The sequence below is a fragment of the Monodon monoceros genome, unplaced genomic scaffold (assembly GCF_005190385.1).
Source record: "Monodon monoceros isolate NGI ecotype Baffin Bay Population unplaced genomic scaffold, NGI_Narwhal_1 Super_Scaffold_4, whole genome shotgun sequence".
Lineage (NCBI taxonomy): Eukaryota > Metazoa > Chordata > Mammalia > Artiodactyla > Monodontidae > Monodon > Monodon monoceros.
In genome coordinates, this window is record NW_021703781.1 from 53738431 (window position 1) to 53754977 (window position 16547).

At 44.7% G+C, this 16547-nt stretch overlaps 1 protein-coding gene across 4 annotated transcripts in view; it reads left to right on the forward strand.

Moving 5' to 3' along the window:
* The window catches only part of CNNM1 (cyclin and CBS domain divalent metal cation transport mediator 1), a 49197-nt gene extending 37446 nt beyond the window's left edge, over window positions 1-11751 (forward strand). For 2 of the 4 annotated variants that reach the window (XM_029201027.1, XM_029201028.1), the window contains 4 exons: window positions 7061-7244; window positions 7398-7547; window positions 8237-8338; window positions 9404-11751. In XM_029201027.1, coding sequence (XP_029056860.1) covers window positions 7061-7244; window positions 7398-7547; window positions 8237-8338; window positions 9404-9483 — 516 coding nt within the window. In that variant the 3' untranslated portion in view covers window positions 9484-11751. The remainder of the gene's footprint in view (window positions 1-7060; window positions 7245-7397; window positions 7548-8236; window positions 8339-9403) is intronic. The other 2 variants (XM_029201029.1, XM_029201030.1) reach the window with 1 other exon arrangement.
* The last annotated feature ends 4796 nt before the right edge of the window (window positions 11752-16547 follow it).

The following is a 16547-nucleotide window of genomic DNA, read 5'->3' on the forward strand; positions in this document are numbered from 1 at the left end:
GAGACAAGCTGCCGGCAGAACTGTTTCCTTTGGATGCCCCGCCATTGGCACCAGGTTGATTTTATTTATTCAAGATAACTCTGCAGGTGATTAATAAACCAAGGGTATAGAAGAAACCCTGCTATGATTTTACATGTGGATAAGATTTTACGTATTAATATTTAAAGTCTAAAACACAATTCAGCCTGTAAATATTATTATACCCCCTTGCTGTCACTGAGCTATTTGAAGAGAGCCGCTTTGCAAGTGCAGTAGAGGCAGCAATGCTTATCGCCTTGTAATTAAGGAGGAGAGCTGTTTCTTCATACCCCTCATTGAGATTGGTTTTGGACAGAAACATTCTAAGATTCCCTCCTTTCTCTTGCTTCGATAGGTTTTGTTTGTTTTGTTTGCTAGCATTCCACAAACCATTACACACTTGGCCTGAGATCAGAAGGGAACCCATTTACCCGAGTCCAACTAAACACCCAACGCACTCACTTGGTAACAGTCATCCCAGTTGCAGGCCGGGTGAGAGGTGTATGGAAATCACAAAGGTGGGAGGAGGTCCTTTCCTTCTGTTCAGAACACTGACCCTGATTATTTGAGGGTGGTGTGTGCTGGCTGGCTTTCTATGTTCCAGAACTCTGCAAACACCCTGAACTAAAACTCAAGAGCCTTGAGAAAAGTAACCGTGGAGAAGAGGGGTCACTCCTGGGGGGTGGGCGGGGACAATGACTGTTGGTGGGGTGCTGCGTGCCACGCACTTTAAGTCCTTGAACGAATTTCCCACTGAGTCCTACAACCACCTTAACAGGTAGGTGCTGTGTCATCCCCACTTTATAGACGACGTGGGAGCTTGAGGAGTATAAGGTCTCGTGACTGGGACGTGGCACAGCCAAACTTCAGATTGAGTCTCTCTGTCTCCAGAGTCCAAGCCTTCGAGTCCTTGGGCTTTGGGGAGAGTTTAGAGAAATCAGAGCTGACAGAGCCCGGGAGAAGTGCTTTAGGCACTAACCCAACAACATGCACGATGTGTACGACTGTGGACACTTACTAGTCTATCGTGACAGTGAGAATGAACCTCAGAAAACCGCAGCCCACGATTCTCCTCCCTCTTGCTTCCAGCCCTGAAGCCCTCTCATTGCAGACCTTCCTCAGAAGTGGAGGTAGGAAAAAATGGGAGAAGAGAAATTCTGCTATAACTAACTCTTAGTGGTTTGTAGTACTGGGCATATGGTTTGTGGGAAAAGAAACTGAATGTCGCTATATGAGTCAGTGGTTCAACAGGTATTTACTGACTACCTGCTCGTGATTGGCACTGTATAGGTATAAGCGAGATACCATGGTGAACAAGACAGCAAGCTCCTACCTTTCTAGAGCTTCCATGCTCCTAGGGGGAGAAAGATGATAAACAAGTAACTACATAAATAACCTAGGTAATCTAGGGGAGTGATGAAGGCTATGAAGGAAATAAACTGAATCATGGGATAAACAGTGATTGGGCAGAGTTGGCAAGGAAGCTGCTTTAGAAATGGTTGTCAGAGCAGCCTGAGAGAGCAGGTCTCTTTTGTTGAGACCTGGAAGGGGATGTGGAGAGAATGTTCAAGATAGAAACAACAGAGGCAGGAAAGAGCTTGGTGGTCCAAGGAGGATCTTTGTTCTGGCGCGTTATGTGCAAAGATGAGGCCGATGTGAGTTGGGAATGGAGCGCTGGCAGCAATGTTGCCTGGCATCTTTAGGCCAGAGTATGGTGTCTGGATTCTGTTTTAAGTGCATTGGGAATTTTTGTTAAGCTTGTTTCTCGGGTCTTTCCATTTGTCTTAGTCCATTTGGGCTGCTACCACAATTACCATCGACTGGGTGGCTTAAACCACAAACATTTATTTCTCGCAGTTCTGGAGGCTGGATCTCCAAGTTCAAGGTGCTGGCAGATCCAGGTGGTGTCTCGTCTAGTGAGAGCCCACTTCTTGGTTTGAAAATGGTTGTCTTCTCTTTGTATCCTCATATGGCGGGGAGGAGAGAGAGAAGAAGAAGGCTCTCTTCTTTTTTTTTTTTTTTCTTTGCGGTATGCGGGCCTCCCACCGCTGTGGCCCCTCCCGTCACAGAGCACAGGCTCCGGACGCGCAGGCTCAGCGGCCATGGCCCACGGGCCCAGCCGCCCCACGGCACGCGGGATCCTCCCGGACCGGGGCACGAACCCGCATCCCCTGCATCGGCAGGCGGACTCCCAACCACTGCGCCACCAGGGAAGCCCGAAGGCTCTCTTCTTATAAGGACACTAATCCCATTCATGAAGTCTCCCCCTCCTCATGACCTAATTACCCCCACCTCCTAATGCCATCACCTTGGGGGTTAGGGTTTCAGCATATGAATTTTGGAGGGGACACAAACATTCAGTCCATAACACCATTTATATCTTAAGTTGAGAAAATCCATATGAGGCTTTGGGGAGAAAAGTGAATGAGATTTTGAGGAGTGGTGTTTAATGAGCAACTGTGATGAGCCCAGAGTTTTTTGAAACACCTCTGGGCATCGATTGGGGAGCGCTTTCAGGAGATGGATCTGGCAACTCCTCCAAGAGGAATGTGTTAGGATGAATACCTGACACTAAGACTGTAAGGATTTTCCTAAAACTTACAGTTGATCTCATATATCCACCCCTAAAACATAAGGAAAGGGAACATTCTATAAATAACAAGGAGCATAAAAGGGAAGTCTCTTTCCTGACATGAGCCAGTGAGGTGTTGAGAACTCCAAATCTGAGGTCAATTCTCAGGTGCAGGTGTCATCCTTTTTCTCAGGCCAGAGGACCTTGCTGTGACTAGGGCAGCTGAGCATCACAGCACATGGTCCGTTTTTCTACCTAGATATTTTGAAATTGAGAAGACTACATGTCAAAAGTGGAAGTTGAGGGGAGGACAGAAACAGTTAAAGCATAATTCAGAAACCTCTTTCAACTTGTGGCTCTAGTCTCTTAAAAACTTCAGTTGCAATGGCTTGTTCTACAGAAGGGGACATTGTGAGTTCAAGCTCTTGTTTAACACAAGGGTTTGATTTTCTCTTTTGTTTTTCTGTTTTTTTAAATGTTGAGCCTTCTTTTAATTTATTTATTTTTATTTTTGACTGTGTTGGGTCTTCGTTTCTGTGCAAGGGCTTTCTCTAGTTGTGGCAAGCGGGGGCCACTCTTCATTGTGGTGTGCGGGCCTCTCACTGTCGTGGCCTCTCTTGTTGCGGAGCACAGGCTCCAGACGCACAGGCTCAGTAGTTGTGGCTCACGGGCCTAGTTGCTCCGCGGCATGTGGGATCTTCCCAGACCAGGGCTCGAACCCGTGTCCCCTGCATTAGCAGGCAGATTCTCAACCACTGCGCCACCAGGGAAGCCCTTTTTTGTTTTTTAATGTAAGTTATCAATAAGATGATACAGTAAACTGACGCTGAGATTCTTTTCCTCCTGACTGAATGGACTTTTAGGGCCATGTTCAGGCTGCTCTTTTACTCGCCTCCTCAAACCCGCCTTTTTTTAACATTTAGAGAGTTTTTGCGGAAGCTCAAGGGGTGATTTCACTGGCCAAAGCCCCTGTGACTGTCTGCAAGGGCTTTTCCTGTCCAACAGACTAAGTTCTAGAACTGTTCATTAAGTCCAGTAGTAATTTGAGTTCAAGATAAAATTAGAAAGAAAGGTGTATCCAGTGAGTATCTGGGAAAGGTATTAAAGCCATGACTAATAGTAGTTAATAAGTTATGAAGGTACCAAAGAATCCTTATGAATTTTTTAAATGTATTCTGTAAGTATCATTTTTAAATTAAGAATATTTGGCAGATGTCGTATAGACAGAATTGTGTAACCATGGCCAAGATGCCCCATCACCATCTGGTGGCAGAATCTCTAAATTGCAGAATCGTGTTTTGAGGGATGAAGAAACCACCTGAAAGTTGAAAATGTAAATGGAACATCATAAAATGATTGGAAACATCACACTGGCTGAAAGGTTAACTTCTGGACACATTGACTGCTAAGTCAAAATGTCCCAAAGGGTACTCTTAACTCCTATTAGTTTCAAGATAAACAGGTCTCCATTTCCTATGTAATTTAGAGGATGCTTGAGTTCTTAACTGGCCAGAGTATAAGGCAACTTTAACTCAAGCTGTTGTTAAGAAATGGTTGTAGCTACAGCAATGAAAAAAGAATAAGAACATATTGTCTTTGGAACAGTGGTTAGATTCCCTCAATGCCAATCAGTAAGTATTTGTTGAGCACTAAGGCTGGTTCTAGGCAACATGACCAATACTCAAGAAATACAGTTGGGGAGAAGAAACGTAAGTCAAATGACAGTAACCAATGCAGGGTAGTATCTAATTGATTACAAAATCGTATGGCACTTTATTTTAAGCACTAATTTGTCTAGAGAATATACTGGACCTTTAAGAATTAGGAAAGAATAAGAGGAGAGTGAAGGCAATGCCAAGAGCGAGGAGTGGGGAACACTGATAAATAGGGGTATGGAAGGCAAGTGAACATGGCGCATTCAAGGAATATGAAAGAGGAGCTGAGCTGGACCAGTGGTTCTGACTGGCAAGCAGTGGGACACTATGGCCATGCAAGCCTGTATTATCAAAACTGGGCAGAGCCGTTTAGTTGACCTGCTGGACCATCACTGTCTGATACAGTAGCCAGTTGCCACATGTGACTGCTGAGCGCATGAAATGTGGCTCATCCAAATTGATGTTTGGTAAAATGTAAGATAATGGTTTGGCCAAAAAGTTCATTCGTTTAGTGAATACGTTGTTCAGTAAAGTTCTCCGTGAAAATGAAAAGTGTGTCTTTTAGTCTCACTTAAAACCAAACAAACTTTTTGGCCAACCCAATACATATTGAATTCCAAAGACTTGGTACAAAGATGAACGTAAGATTCCTTATTAATTATTTTATATTGCTGACATGTTGAAGTGATTTTGGATACATTGGGTCAAATGAAATATATGTATTATTAAAATTAATTTCACATGTTTGTTTTTACCTTTTAAAAACGTGACAACTAGAGAATTTTAATCTACCTATGTGACTCACATTATTTTTCTCTTGGACAGTACTGTAGTAGTAGAAAAGGCTTCATAGGTGAACAAGGGGAGGGAACTGACAAAAAGTGATGCTTGAATCTAGAAGTGCAGCTGGGGAGATTCCCTGAATACATTTCCAGAGAGGTCCCTTCTCAAATTTCTTTCAAGGTGACACATTGACATGGTATTTGTGATATTTTTTTTAGCTTAAAAAGAGGAAGCAATGTCAAAGCAAGGCTGTGAGATGCCTAGAGCAGGTAACCAATGGGCAGTGCCTTTGTCTTGAATAGGCAGTGTGTTTCACACCACATTTTCTAGGCGAAGGGTCTTCTTTAACTAAACTGGAAGCCAAATCTAAACTAACTAGTTAAAAGAACCCAAACAATGATATCAAGTGCTTTTTCGGGCTTATGAAGTGTCATTTAGGAAATCTTCCTGTTCAAGCCAGGAGAACCTGCAAGACTCCAAAGAAAGCTTCACCTTTAGAAACCCATGGGCACATTAGAAAATTGAGTTTTGATGATAGCCTTGGCTCAGACCATGTGCCAGCTTCTCTTCAGTCATCTGATGCCTATGGACCCCAAAAAAACAGCAGTTTTGGGGGAACCTCCCCTAAAGTTTTGTGAAAGGCAGCCTCCGTGGGCATGTGAAAGGCAGCCTAATGCAGCCAGTTGTGTTTGCAGTGTACAGAGCTGAGCTCAGATGATTTCCCCTGGAGAGCAAGAGTAAAGGCCCTTTAAAGTGAAATGCCCAGATTGCAAGGGGTGCCATTATCAGACCCTGGAGTTTCCCCTCTGAGAACTTGGAGTTCCACATTCCCACTTCCATCTTCCATCTCCCTGGCCCCAAAGAATGAATAGCACTTTCCCAGGCAGAACACACATCACGTGGCTGGGACTCTGAAGGCTTGCTAACTGTCAAACCTTAGGCAAGTCCCCCATCTTTCTGGACCTCATTTTCTTATTTGTAAAATGGGCATCACGAGACCTCGCATGCCTACCCCATGCAGTCATTGTGACCAAAGGAGACAACACATTCCTAAGTGCTCTGTGAGCCATAATGCACTGTATGGCTGGAAGTTTCCATCCTCATATCCCAACATCTGTCTGCAAAAGCAAGCTCTCTTGGGTAACATTAGCACTAGAGCTTTCACCAGCGTCTGAAAATCTAATCACCAGTTCCATCTCTTTAGGATATTTGTAGAACTTTCAGTAATATGTAGGGTTTCCCAAAAGAAATAACCCAACGATGTTTTAAATAAAAAATTGAAAAGAAATTGCAAAGCAATTTTGTAAAAACGCTATCAGGAATGAGTTTGTTACTGCAAGTAAATAAATTTATTTGTGAGCTTCCTGGTCATAAAAGGAAAAAGGAGAAACCTAGTGGATATTTGAGTTCTCATCCAATATAAGAAAGTATATAATTCATCTAGAGAAAGGAGCTTATTCCTGGCACTAATTTCATGAAGGATTTATCAGATAGATTCCTATATGACTATGGAAGGCATCAGAAAAAAATAATAGTAATAAATTGGCTTCATCGGTGGTTTTGCCAGTTTATGTTCTTCATTTGGAGGTTTCTTATTTCAGCCCTTGACACAAGCTGGGGGTCTTGCTCTTGCCGAGTCCCCACTGACTGCCCTTTAGGAAGAGGGTCCTTGGCAACAGTATAAGCCTGTGTTTTAAACCTCTCAGTGGGCAACCACCCTGCTAACTGAAGATGCCCTCCATCCTCTCCTGGGTCTCAGGAGAAGGCTTGGCTCCGCCAGGTGCTAGAGTCCAGAGCCGATAAAAACGAACAGAGGGAGCTCTGGTGGCAAACAAGCAAAAGGGTCCCCTCATTGTCCCTTAACTGCTGGGCTGGTACAACTTGGGTAAAGCCCCCAGATCATAGATCCCGGGCCACCAAGGCCAGGCGTTCCCAAGCACCTTAATGGGGCTGCTTCTGAGCTCAGGGAGGCAGACTACATCCAGGGAGGGCTCTGCCCAGCTCCTCCTGAGCTTCTGCCCTTTCCTTCCAGATCACACGGCAGCAGTACCAGAATGCGCTCACCGCCTGCCGCATGGACAGCTCACCTCAGTCCCCCGACGTGGAGGCCTTCACTGACGGAGACTCCACCAAGGCCCCCATGACCCGGGGCACACCCCAGACCCCCAAGGATGACCCTGCCGTCACCCTCCTGAGCAACAGGAACAGCCTGCCGTGTAAGTCAGCTGGGAGGATGATGGGCCGGGCTACCGTGGGGTAGGGACGGCCCTACCTTCCTCCTCAGTCCTGCCCAGAGCTGCCATCTTGTCCTCATGGGGCCCCAGGTCTTCTACAAAGCAGGGAGGTGACGCACTCACTGTCCTCCCCAGGCAGCCGTTCAGATGGGCTGAGAAGCCCCAGTGAGGTCATGTACCTGAGGATGGAGGAGATGGCCTTCACCCAGGAGGAGATGACAGACTTCGAGGGGCAGAGCACGCAGCAACTCTCACTGTCTCCTGCAGCTGTTCCCATGAGAGCAGGTCAGGGAGGGAAACTGCGCCCTGCAGGAACAGATGGGGGTGGTGTCAAGGCCACCAGGTGCTGGGATGGCCCAGGGTGAGCCATGTGAGGGAAGTCTGGGACCCCTGTCCCCATGTAAAACTTCCCACCTCCTTATTCCACCAGGGAAGGGAAACTAAGGCTTACTATGCACCTACCATGCGTCAGACCCATCTTAATCCATTCTCCTAGGAAAGCAGTGTGTAGGACACTGTTAGCTAGGTTTCCACCTGGATTTGGATCCTGGCTTCTGCACTTAGGAGCTCTGAAACTTTAGGCAAGTTACTTTAACCTAACACTAGGTTTCCTTATCTTAATAGATATGTTTCCTTATATTAGTAGATATAAATCACAGTGGCTAGCTCATGAAGTAGCTTTGAGCGTAAATGAGACAATGTTTACAGGAGGGCACATCATAGTACTTGGTACCATGCTCCCTAAATGTTAGGTATCAATAGTTATTATTAGGCCTAATTTACACATTAGGAAACTGAGGTCAGCCATCACTCTTACTGACAAGGTTCGTCCCTTCCTTTGGGCCCCAGAGACTAGCTAGTAAGCTGGTTTTGAACTTTCACTTGCTGAGGAACCTCAACCAAAACACCCTACCTGGGTCCCTGGGTGTGTAGGTGGGAGAGGCTTGTGTTCTTCCTTCTTCCCTTTCTCTCAGCATCAGATAGTGAATGTTGTCATATCAACCTGGACACAGAGACCAGCCGCTGCAGCAGCGGCTTTGAGGAAACCATGGGCCAGAAGTTGCTGAGAACCTTGAGTGAGTAGCTCTTCACCCAGATGAAAACGGCCCGCCAGCTGGTTAGTACAAAAAACATGTTAGGATCTTATTCCTGGAGGAGGAACCATTGACTCCTGTTGGGAACCCTAATGAGGTACAATTGTGGAAACCCATAATAGGGCTCAGGCAGTGCTGCACCTTTGATACTTTGGGGAGCTGTCCCACTCGGTGGTCGTCTAGGACAGGAGTCTGCAAACCATGGCCACAGATCAAATCCTGAGCTCCCTCCCCCGCCCATTCCTGTAAAAAATAAAGACTTACTGGATCGTAGAACCCCCTTGTTATTGATGGCCACAATGGCAGAGTTGAGTAGTTGCAACAGGGACCAAATGGCCTGCAAAACCTAAAACATTTACAATCTGGTCCTTTAAGGAAAGAATTTGTGTTTGGGACACTCAATAAAAAGGAAAGCACTATCCTCCGTGGAAAGAAGTCCATGGCAGAGAGAACAAGGTGAAAAATACTCCTTCCTAAAAACAGTGGAGCTGGGAACAGAGTGCCCTTCCATCCTTGAGGGCAGTTATATAATTACCCCCACGTACCCCAGTGCAAAAGGAAGGTTGCCTCTGATCTAGAGAATGTAGGTCCCCGGTGGCGGGGGTGGCTCCCAGCTACACCCACCACCCCTGGCTCAGGGACATCAAAGTCCGTGAGACCAGCCCTCTCTCAGAGGGTGTCTGGCAGTCATCTGAGCTGGGGATGGTGGGGCGTGATCCTGAGGCATTGTGTGGGCTTCACTCAGTCCCCTCCAGGAAATCTCCATTCCACTGGCACTAGCCTGGGTGTGCGGCTTTTTGGAGACGTCATCTCAGGTGGAAGGCACATCCTAATCCTTCAAGATGTAAATATGCTGATGTCAGCACCAGGAGACAACGCAGGTTACTTCTGACAAACATCAAGGGCTTTGTCTCCATTCCTGCTTCTATTTTGAAGAAAGCTTAGACCACCGAGAGATATTGCTTTCCTTTTGCACTGGGGTACGTGGGGTAACCATCAATGTCCTCCCAGTCTTAAAGATTGATCCTTACAAGCTGTGTTTTTCAGGTGGTCAAAAAAGGAAGAGGTCACCAGATGGAGAGAGAACCTCTGAGGAGAACTCCAACTTAACCCCTCTCATCACATGACAGGGCAGTCAGCGTTCGCTGGGTGCGTGAGATTCCAGAGCTTTGGGGAGAACCCGCCCTCCCGTCATCTGCTTCTCCCCAAGGCCTCCCACAGGCGACAGCGCGTTTCGCTTTCCTCACCACCTCTTCACCCCGAGCTGTCAGTTTGGCAGATTTTCCCTCGTCCCTCCAGTTTGACTCAGAGCCTTGCGGTAGCCATAACGGAAGGAGGTGCCTCAGTGGAACATGCTAGAAATGGTTTTATCCACAGCACAGTGTGGGACTGGAGAAGAAATGACCCCAGGCTAACAGTGCCACTCGAGGATCCCTGATGCCCTTTTTTGTTCTTTGGTGTCCCCTGGCACCATATTTCATACTTAGCTTAGGTCAAAAGGTGCCACTGGCAGACGGGCACAAAGGAGGCTGGAGCAGCAGATGGGAAGATTAGTTCAGGAGATGCACCAAGAATTCCTCCAGAACATTAGAGCAGCGGGACAGTCACATTGGCATGTGAAGTTACAGAACAGAAAACTGTCAGTGACCAGTTTCCTGTTAGATAAGGGTTCCAGCAGCCTGGGAGGTGTGTCTCAGCTGGAATGGAAAGAATGTGAGATGGAACCTCAAGTCACTGTTGTTTCCCAGGGACACATCTGTTTTGGCTCCTGATCAGTACTCATCAATCCAACAATAAATCTGCTCTGGAAGAGGAGGAGCAGGGAGCAGAGAACCCCATTTGGGAGCCAGAGATGGAACTTCAGGTTTTAAGTTCAAAAAATATATATATGTGGAAAGTTTTTAGCCATGACAAACCAAAGAGTGCCCAGGTCGGCCAAGAAGGATGCAAGCTCTCATGGGACTTCAGTGTATATTACACTGGAACACTGAAGAATCACTCTTCTTTTTTCATCCATTCCCCCCACCCCCACCCATTACTCCACTCCAGCAAGTCAGCTGAGTGTACTTTATTCTAAGAACGTACTGATCTTAGATCTCTGGTTTTGCACCTGATGTTGGGGCAGGTGCAATTCCAAGCATCACCACCAGATGGCAGGATGACTGCACAGACCTACTTGAAGAACAAACTCGTTCTGATCCGGAACCACACAGCCAGCCTTAGGGAAAATGTGGAAGTAAGTGAAGGTTGTCTTTGGGACACCTGCCCCCCTTTCTGATGTATATCCCACCCCTAGATCAGGGATCCAGTGATCCAGTGCTACCTGCTGATCTCCAAACCATTCCCTAACTTTTCTCTGGGGTATACTGTTCGGGCTTCCCTTCCCTTCCTCCAAAACCATTACTCTCACCTCCCCCCACCCACTCAATCAATAATCACATGGGGAGCAGGGAGGCTGATAATTCCTCTGGGTTATTTGCATCTCAAAAGAAAATACCCAGAGGAACCTTTAACTCAGGGGGTCCTTAACTTGGGGTCCATTGCTCCAGGGGGTCCATTGTTGGACTTCAGAGGGTCTGTGAAACCCCTGACTCTGTCAGAATTTAGTGTCTGTGTTCTTATGTGTGTTTTCCAGAGGGCTAAAGCTTTCATACGATTTTCAAAGGTCTCAGACCCACAAAGTGTTAAAACCCACTATTTTAACTAGTGGAACTTTCAGCCCAGAGTTTCTGCAGTGCAGAGTGAAGTGAATACTGGTTAGTTTGAGACAGATTCTTCTCAAGTGTCCATCAAATCGATAGGGAAAGCTGGCACCCACCACGTGGAAGTCGTCAGAAACCCCTGACACACCCTGTGGTGCTGTACAGCCTACACCCGACATAACTTGGTCCCCCTCCCCCACCAAACCAGAGCAGGTGTTGCCAACAGGATGGACACAGCATGTGGAAGTAGACTTTCCAGCTGGAGATGCCTCTTTCATCAATGTATTATTGACTTCACATCCCTTGCCTGGCTCTGCCTGAGGCTCAGCAGTGCATGACTTCTTGTAGATAACTCACAGCTACCACCCACCCCCAATACCTACTCTTGCCTGGTAGAAATAGGCAAAGTGTCAGCCCTTGGTGCTGGGTGCTCCGACCCAAACCAGTAAACAGTGAGTTTCAAACAACGACTGCCATCATGCAGTCATCTTGCCCAGCTGGCCACTGGCCTGAGGGGGCCTGCCTGTCTAGTCTTCCTTTCATTACCCCTTACACCACTGCTGTTGCATTAATCCATCCCTTTGCAAAATCCCTAAGGAGCCCTGTCACCACTCCCCTCCCTATTCCCCACCCCAACCCAAGATTTTCTTCAGATTTAAAAAAAAAAAAAAGAGGATTTTAAAATAAAGCATTTGTGAAGGCTCAATAAACTGTAAATAATTTTTAAATAAAATAAAAATGCTTTTCCTGGAATGTGGCTGTTTCCCTTGCCCCGGCATCTCAGTGTTCTGACATGGTTTCATTTGAGGTGCAGGGTGGGTGGTGCACACATAATTATCTTACCTGAGGCCCACCTGCCTAAAGAGGCACCCCTCTTGAGACCAGGTGTGAGGTTGCAGGTAAGGTTACAGAAAAGCCCTCGCGCTCTGCTTTGGGATATCAGATGGGTAAGATGTTGCAAGAACGAATGCCAGAAATGGAAAGTAAAAGCCAAATGAGAAGCCAGAGTGTGACTTCTGGACAAGGAAGAAGAACAAGGATGATAATGAGAAGGGCTGGCGTTTGCCAGAGCCCCGTGATGTGCAAGGCACTGGGCTGGGTGCCTTCTAAGTTCAAGGTCTTGGAGGCCAAAACCCAGTCTAGCACTTGAGACAATGTGCTGGTCACACTGGCTCACTTCTGTAGGCCCTTTGGAGAGGAGCAAAAGTGGCCTAATTTCAGCACTTTCCAACCAAAGGCTGGGAAAAGGAACGAGGGAGCGGGCAGGGCTTATTGATTAGTTTTAAACCAAGGCAGGAGCGAGGGGACAGCCAGACAGGTGGGCACAGGTGTTGGGGCTTTTAAGGTCTTTGCAGAGGGTTGGAATCTGACACCTACTACCAAAGTCTTCAACCACCACACAGAACAATTAGCGAGTGACCTGCACCAGTACGACGCATGATTCTTCTCAGGAGCCTCCATAGGCTGTTAAGTTCATTAACAGTAAATAAATGATACAACTATTTTGCTGAGGGTTTTATGTGCCAGGTCTTGTGCTAAGCAGGTGTGCACTGTGAACCTCAGAGGTAGGACTGGTCCACGCTTGTGAGGAAGCACTCACACCCCTAGGCTCCGCAACTTCCTGGCCATGGAAACTTGAGCAATTCACCTAACTGTTCCCAGCCTATTTCATAGACTGTAAAAGAGGGCAGGCTGTGAAACTTCCTTTCCAGGGTGATTTTGAGAAAGAAATGAGCGTTGCTGCATGTGAGAGGCGCCGAGAAGCCCTGCAGTAAAGAAACCTGTGTAACTCACTTAGCCTGGCTTTTCCCAGACTTGCTCAGAGCCCCCGCTCGTGGGGAAAAAGAACACGCTGTTGGGAATATATGTAAGAAGAGAATGAAGAAAGGCAGATTCCTATTGAGACTGGGGCTTTTATTTATTTTTGGCTTAGTTGGGTCTTAGTTGTGGCACATGGGCTTCTCTCTAGTTGTAGCAGGCAGGCTTAGTTGCCCCATGGCATGTGGGATCTTAGTTCCCCAACCAGGGATCAAACCCCCATCCCCTGCATTGGAAGGCAGATTCTTAACCACTGGACCACCAGGGAACTCCTGAGATTGGGGCTTTTTTAAATACTAAAAACATTTGAGAACTTTGGTAGGTATACTTTGACTTAAAGAAGTGTTTTCAACTGGTTTTTCTTTAGCAATCCCCCTAAAGACAAAAATTAAGTTCAAATTCTCCCCAACAAGAGAAATTAAATACCCAGAAATAAGATTTTGTCAAGTAAGATTGTGCTTTGCAGGACTACAAAACCACTTTAATATCTCGGACTTTCTTTGTCCCCATGAACCAATTTTTAGCCCCTATCTAAGGGGTACTATCACCCTTGTTGAGAATTCATGGTTTAAAGCTGTGTTTCAGAAGAATGATAGAAGACTGACAAAATGTAGAATCATTTGACTCCAGTTTTGTTATTCTTCCCTTATGAAGGGCAAGCATCTTTAAATAGGAAGAACAAATATTGACAGAAAGAAAAATAGAATGAAAGTAATGAAGAGTTGAGTGCAAGGTCATCTCATCACTTGAAATCTGTTCCCATCCACTAGACCCAATCATGCACCTGCACATGTTTTCTGAAGGAATGCTAGGGAGCCAGCCGGGTGGTGAAGGATCTGGAAACCATAATCTGTGCTCAAACACTGCAGAATCTTGGAGGGAGGATTTTCACAGGGAGAAGCAAAAACAAGGGATAACAACCGCTATTCTCAAATATTTGAAAAGTCATCAATTAGAAGTGCCAGTACAATTAGTGTCTGTGGTTTAAAGGAAGAGAAGAGGGGGACTGGGTGAGTAGGACAGTTGGAGATCAAATTCTGGATCAAGGTAAAAGATCTTTGTAATGAAATTACTCCATCAGTAGAATGGGATGTTTCACCAAGCATTGAAAGAACCCAACCCACAGAAGGCAGACAGCAGAAGCAAGAAGAACTACAATTCTGCAGCCTGTGAAAGGAAAACCACATTCACAGAAAGACAGACAAAATGAAAAGGCAGAGGACTTTGTACCAGATGGAGGAACAATATAAAACACCAGAAAAACAATTAAATGAAGTGGAGATAGGCAGCCTCCCAGGAAAAGAATTCAAATAATGATAGTGAAGATGATCCAGGACCTCGGAAAAACAATGGAGGCAAAGATCGAGAAGATGCAAGAAATGTTTAACAAAGACTTAGAAGAATTAAAGAACAAACACCTAGAAGAATTAAAGAACAAACAGAGATGAACAATACAATAACTGAAATGAAAAATACATTAGAAGGAATCAATAGCAGAATAACTGAGGCAGAAGAATGGGTAAGTGACCTGGAAGACAGAATGGTGGATTCACTGCTGCAGAACAGAATAAAGAAAAAAGAATGAAAAGAAATGAAGACAGCCTAAGAGACCTTTAGGACAACATTAAACACAACAACATTCGCATTATAGGGGTCCCAGAAGGAGAAGAGAGAGAGAAAGGACCCGAGAAAATATTTGAAGAGATTATAGTTGAAAACTTCTCTAACATGGGAAAGGAAATAACCACGCAAGTCCAGGAAGCACAGACAGTCCCAGGCAGGATAAAACCAAGTAGAAACATGCTGAGACACATAGTAATCAAATTGACAAAAATTAAAGACAAAGAAAAATTATTGAAAGCAACATGAAAAAAATGACAACAGACAAGGGAACTCCCATAAGGTTAACAGCTGATTTCTCAGCAGAAACTCTACAAGCCAGAAGGGAGTGGCATGATATATTTAAAGTAATGAAAGGGAAGAACCTACAACCAAGATTACTTTACCCAGCAAGGATCTCATTCAGATTCAACGGAGAAATCAAAACCTTTACAGACAAGCAAAAACTAAGAGAATTCAGTACCACCAAACCAGCTCTACAACAAATGCCAAAGGAACTTCTCTAAGTGGGAAACACAAGAGAAGAAAAGGACCTACAAAAAAAAACCCGTAACAATTAAGAAAATGGTAATAGGAACATAGATATCGATAATTACCTTATATGTGAATGAATTAAATGCTCCAACCAAAAGACACAGGCTTCCTGAATGGATACAAAAACAACACCCATATATATGCTGTCTACAACAGACCCACTTCAGACCTAGGGACACATACAGACTGAAAGTGAGGGGATGGAAAAAGATATTCCATGCAAATGGAAGTCAAAAGAAAGCTGGAGTAGCTATTCTCATATCAGACAGAAGAGACTTTAAAATAAAGACTATTACAAGAGACAAAGAAGGACACTACATAATGATCAAGGGATCGATCCAAGAAGAAGATATAACAATTATAAATATATATGCACCCAACACAGGAGCACTTCAATACATAAGGCAACTGCTAACAGCTCTAAAAGAGGAAATCGACAGTAACACAGTAATAGTGGGGGACTTTAACACCTCACTTACACCAATGGACAGATCATCCAAAATGAAAATAAATAAGGAAACAGAACCTTTAAATGAAACAATAGACCAGATAGATTGAAGTGATATTTACAGGACATTCCATCCAAAAACAGCAGATTACACTTTCTTCTCAAGTGTGCACGGAACATTCTCCAGGATAGATCACATCTTGGGTCACAAATCAAGCCTCGGTAAATTTAAGAAAATTGAAATCATATCAAGCATCTTTTCTGACCACAATGCTATGAGATTAGAAATCAATTACAGGGGGGAAAAAACATAAAAAACACAAACTCATGGAGGCTAAACAATACGTTACTAAATAACCAAGAGATCACTGAAGAAATCAAGGAGGATATCAAAAAATACCTAGAGACAAATTACAATGAAAACACGATCCAAAACCTATGGGATGCAGCAAAAGCAGTTCTAAGAGGGAGGTTTAGAGCAATACAAGCCTACCTCAAGAAACAAGAAAAATCTCAAATAAACAATCTAACCTTACACCTAAAGGAACTAGAGAAAGAAGAACAAACAAAACCCAAAGTTAATAGAAGGAAAGAAATCATAAAGATCAGAGCAGACATAAATGAAATAAAAACAAAGAAAACAATAGCAAAGATCAATAAAACTAAAAGCTGGTTCTCTGAGAAGATAAACAAAATTGATAAACCCTTAGCCAGATTCATCATGAAAAAAAGGAAGAGGACTCAAATCAATAAAATTAGAAATGAAAAAGGAGAAGTTACAACAGACACTGCAGAAATAGAAAGCATCATAAGAGACTACTACAAGCAACTCTATGCCAATAAAATGGACAACCTGGAAAAAATGGACAAATTCTTAAAAAGGTATAACCTCCCAAGACTGAACCAGGAAGAAATAGAAAATATGAACAGACTAATCACAAGTAATGAAATTGAAACTGTGATTAAAAGTCTTCCAACAAACAAAAGTACAGGACCAGATGGCTTCACAGGTGAATTCTATCAAACATTTAGAGAAGAGCTAACACCCATCCTTCTCAAACTCTTCTGA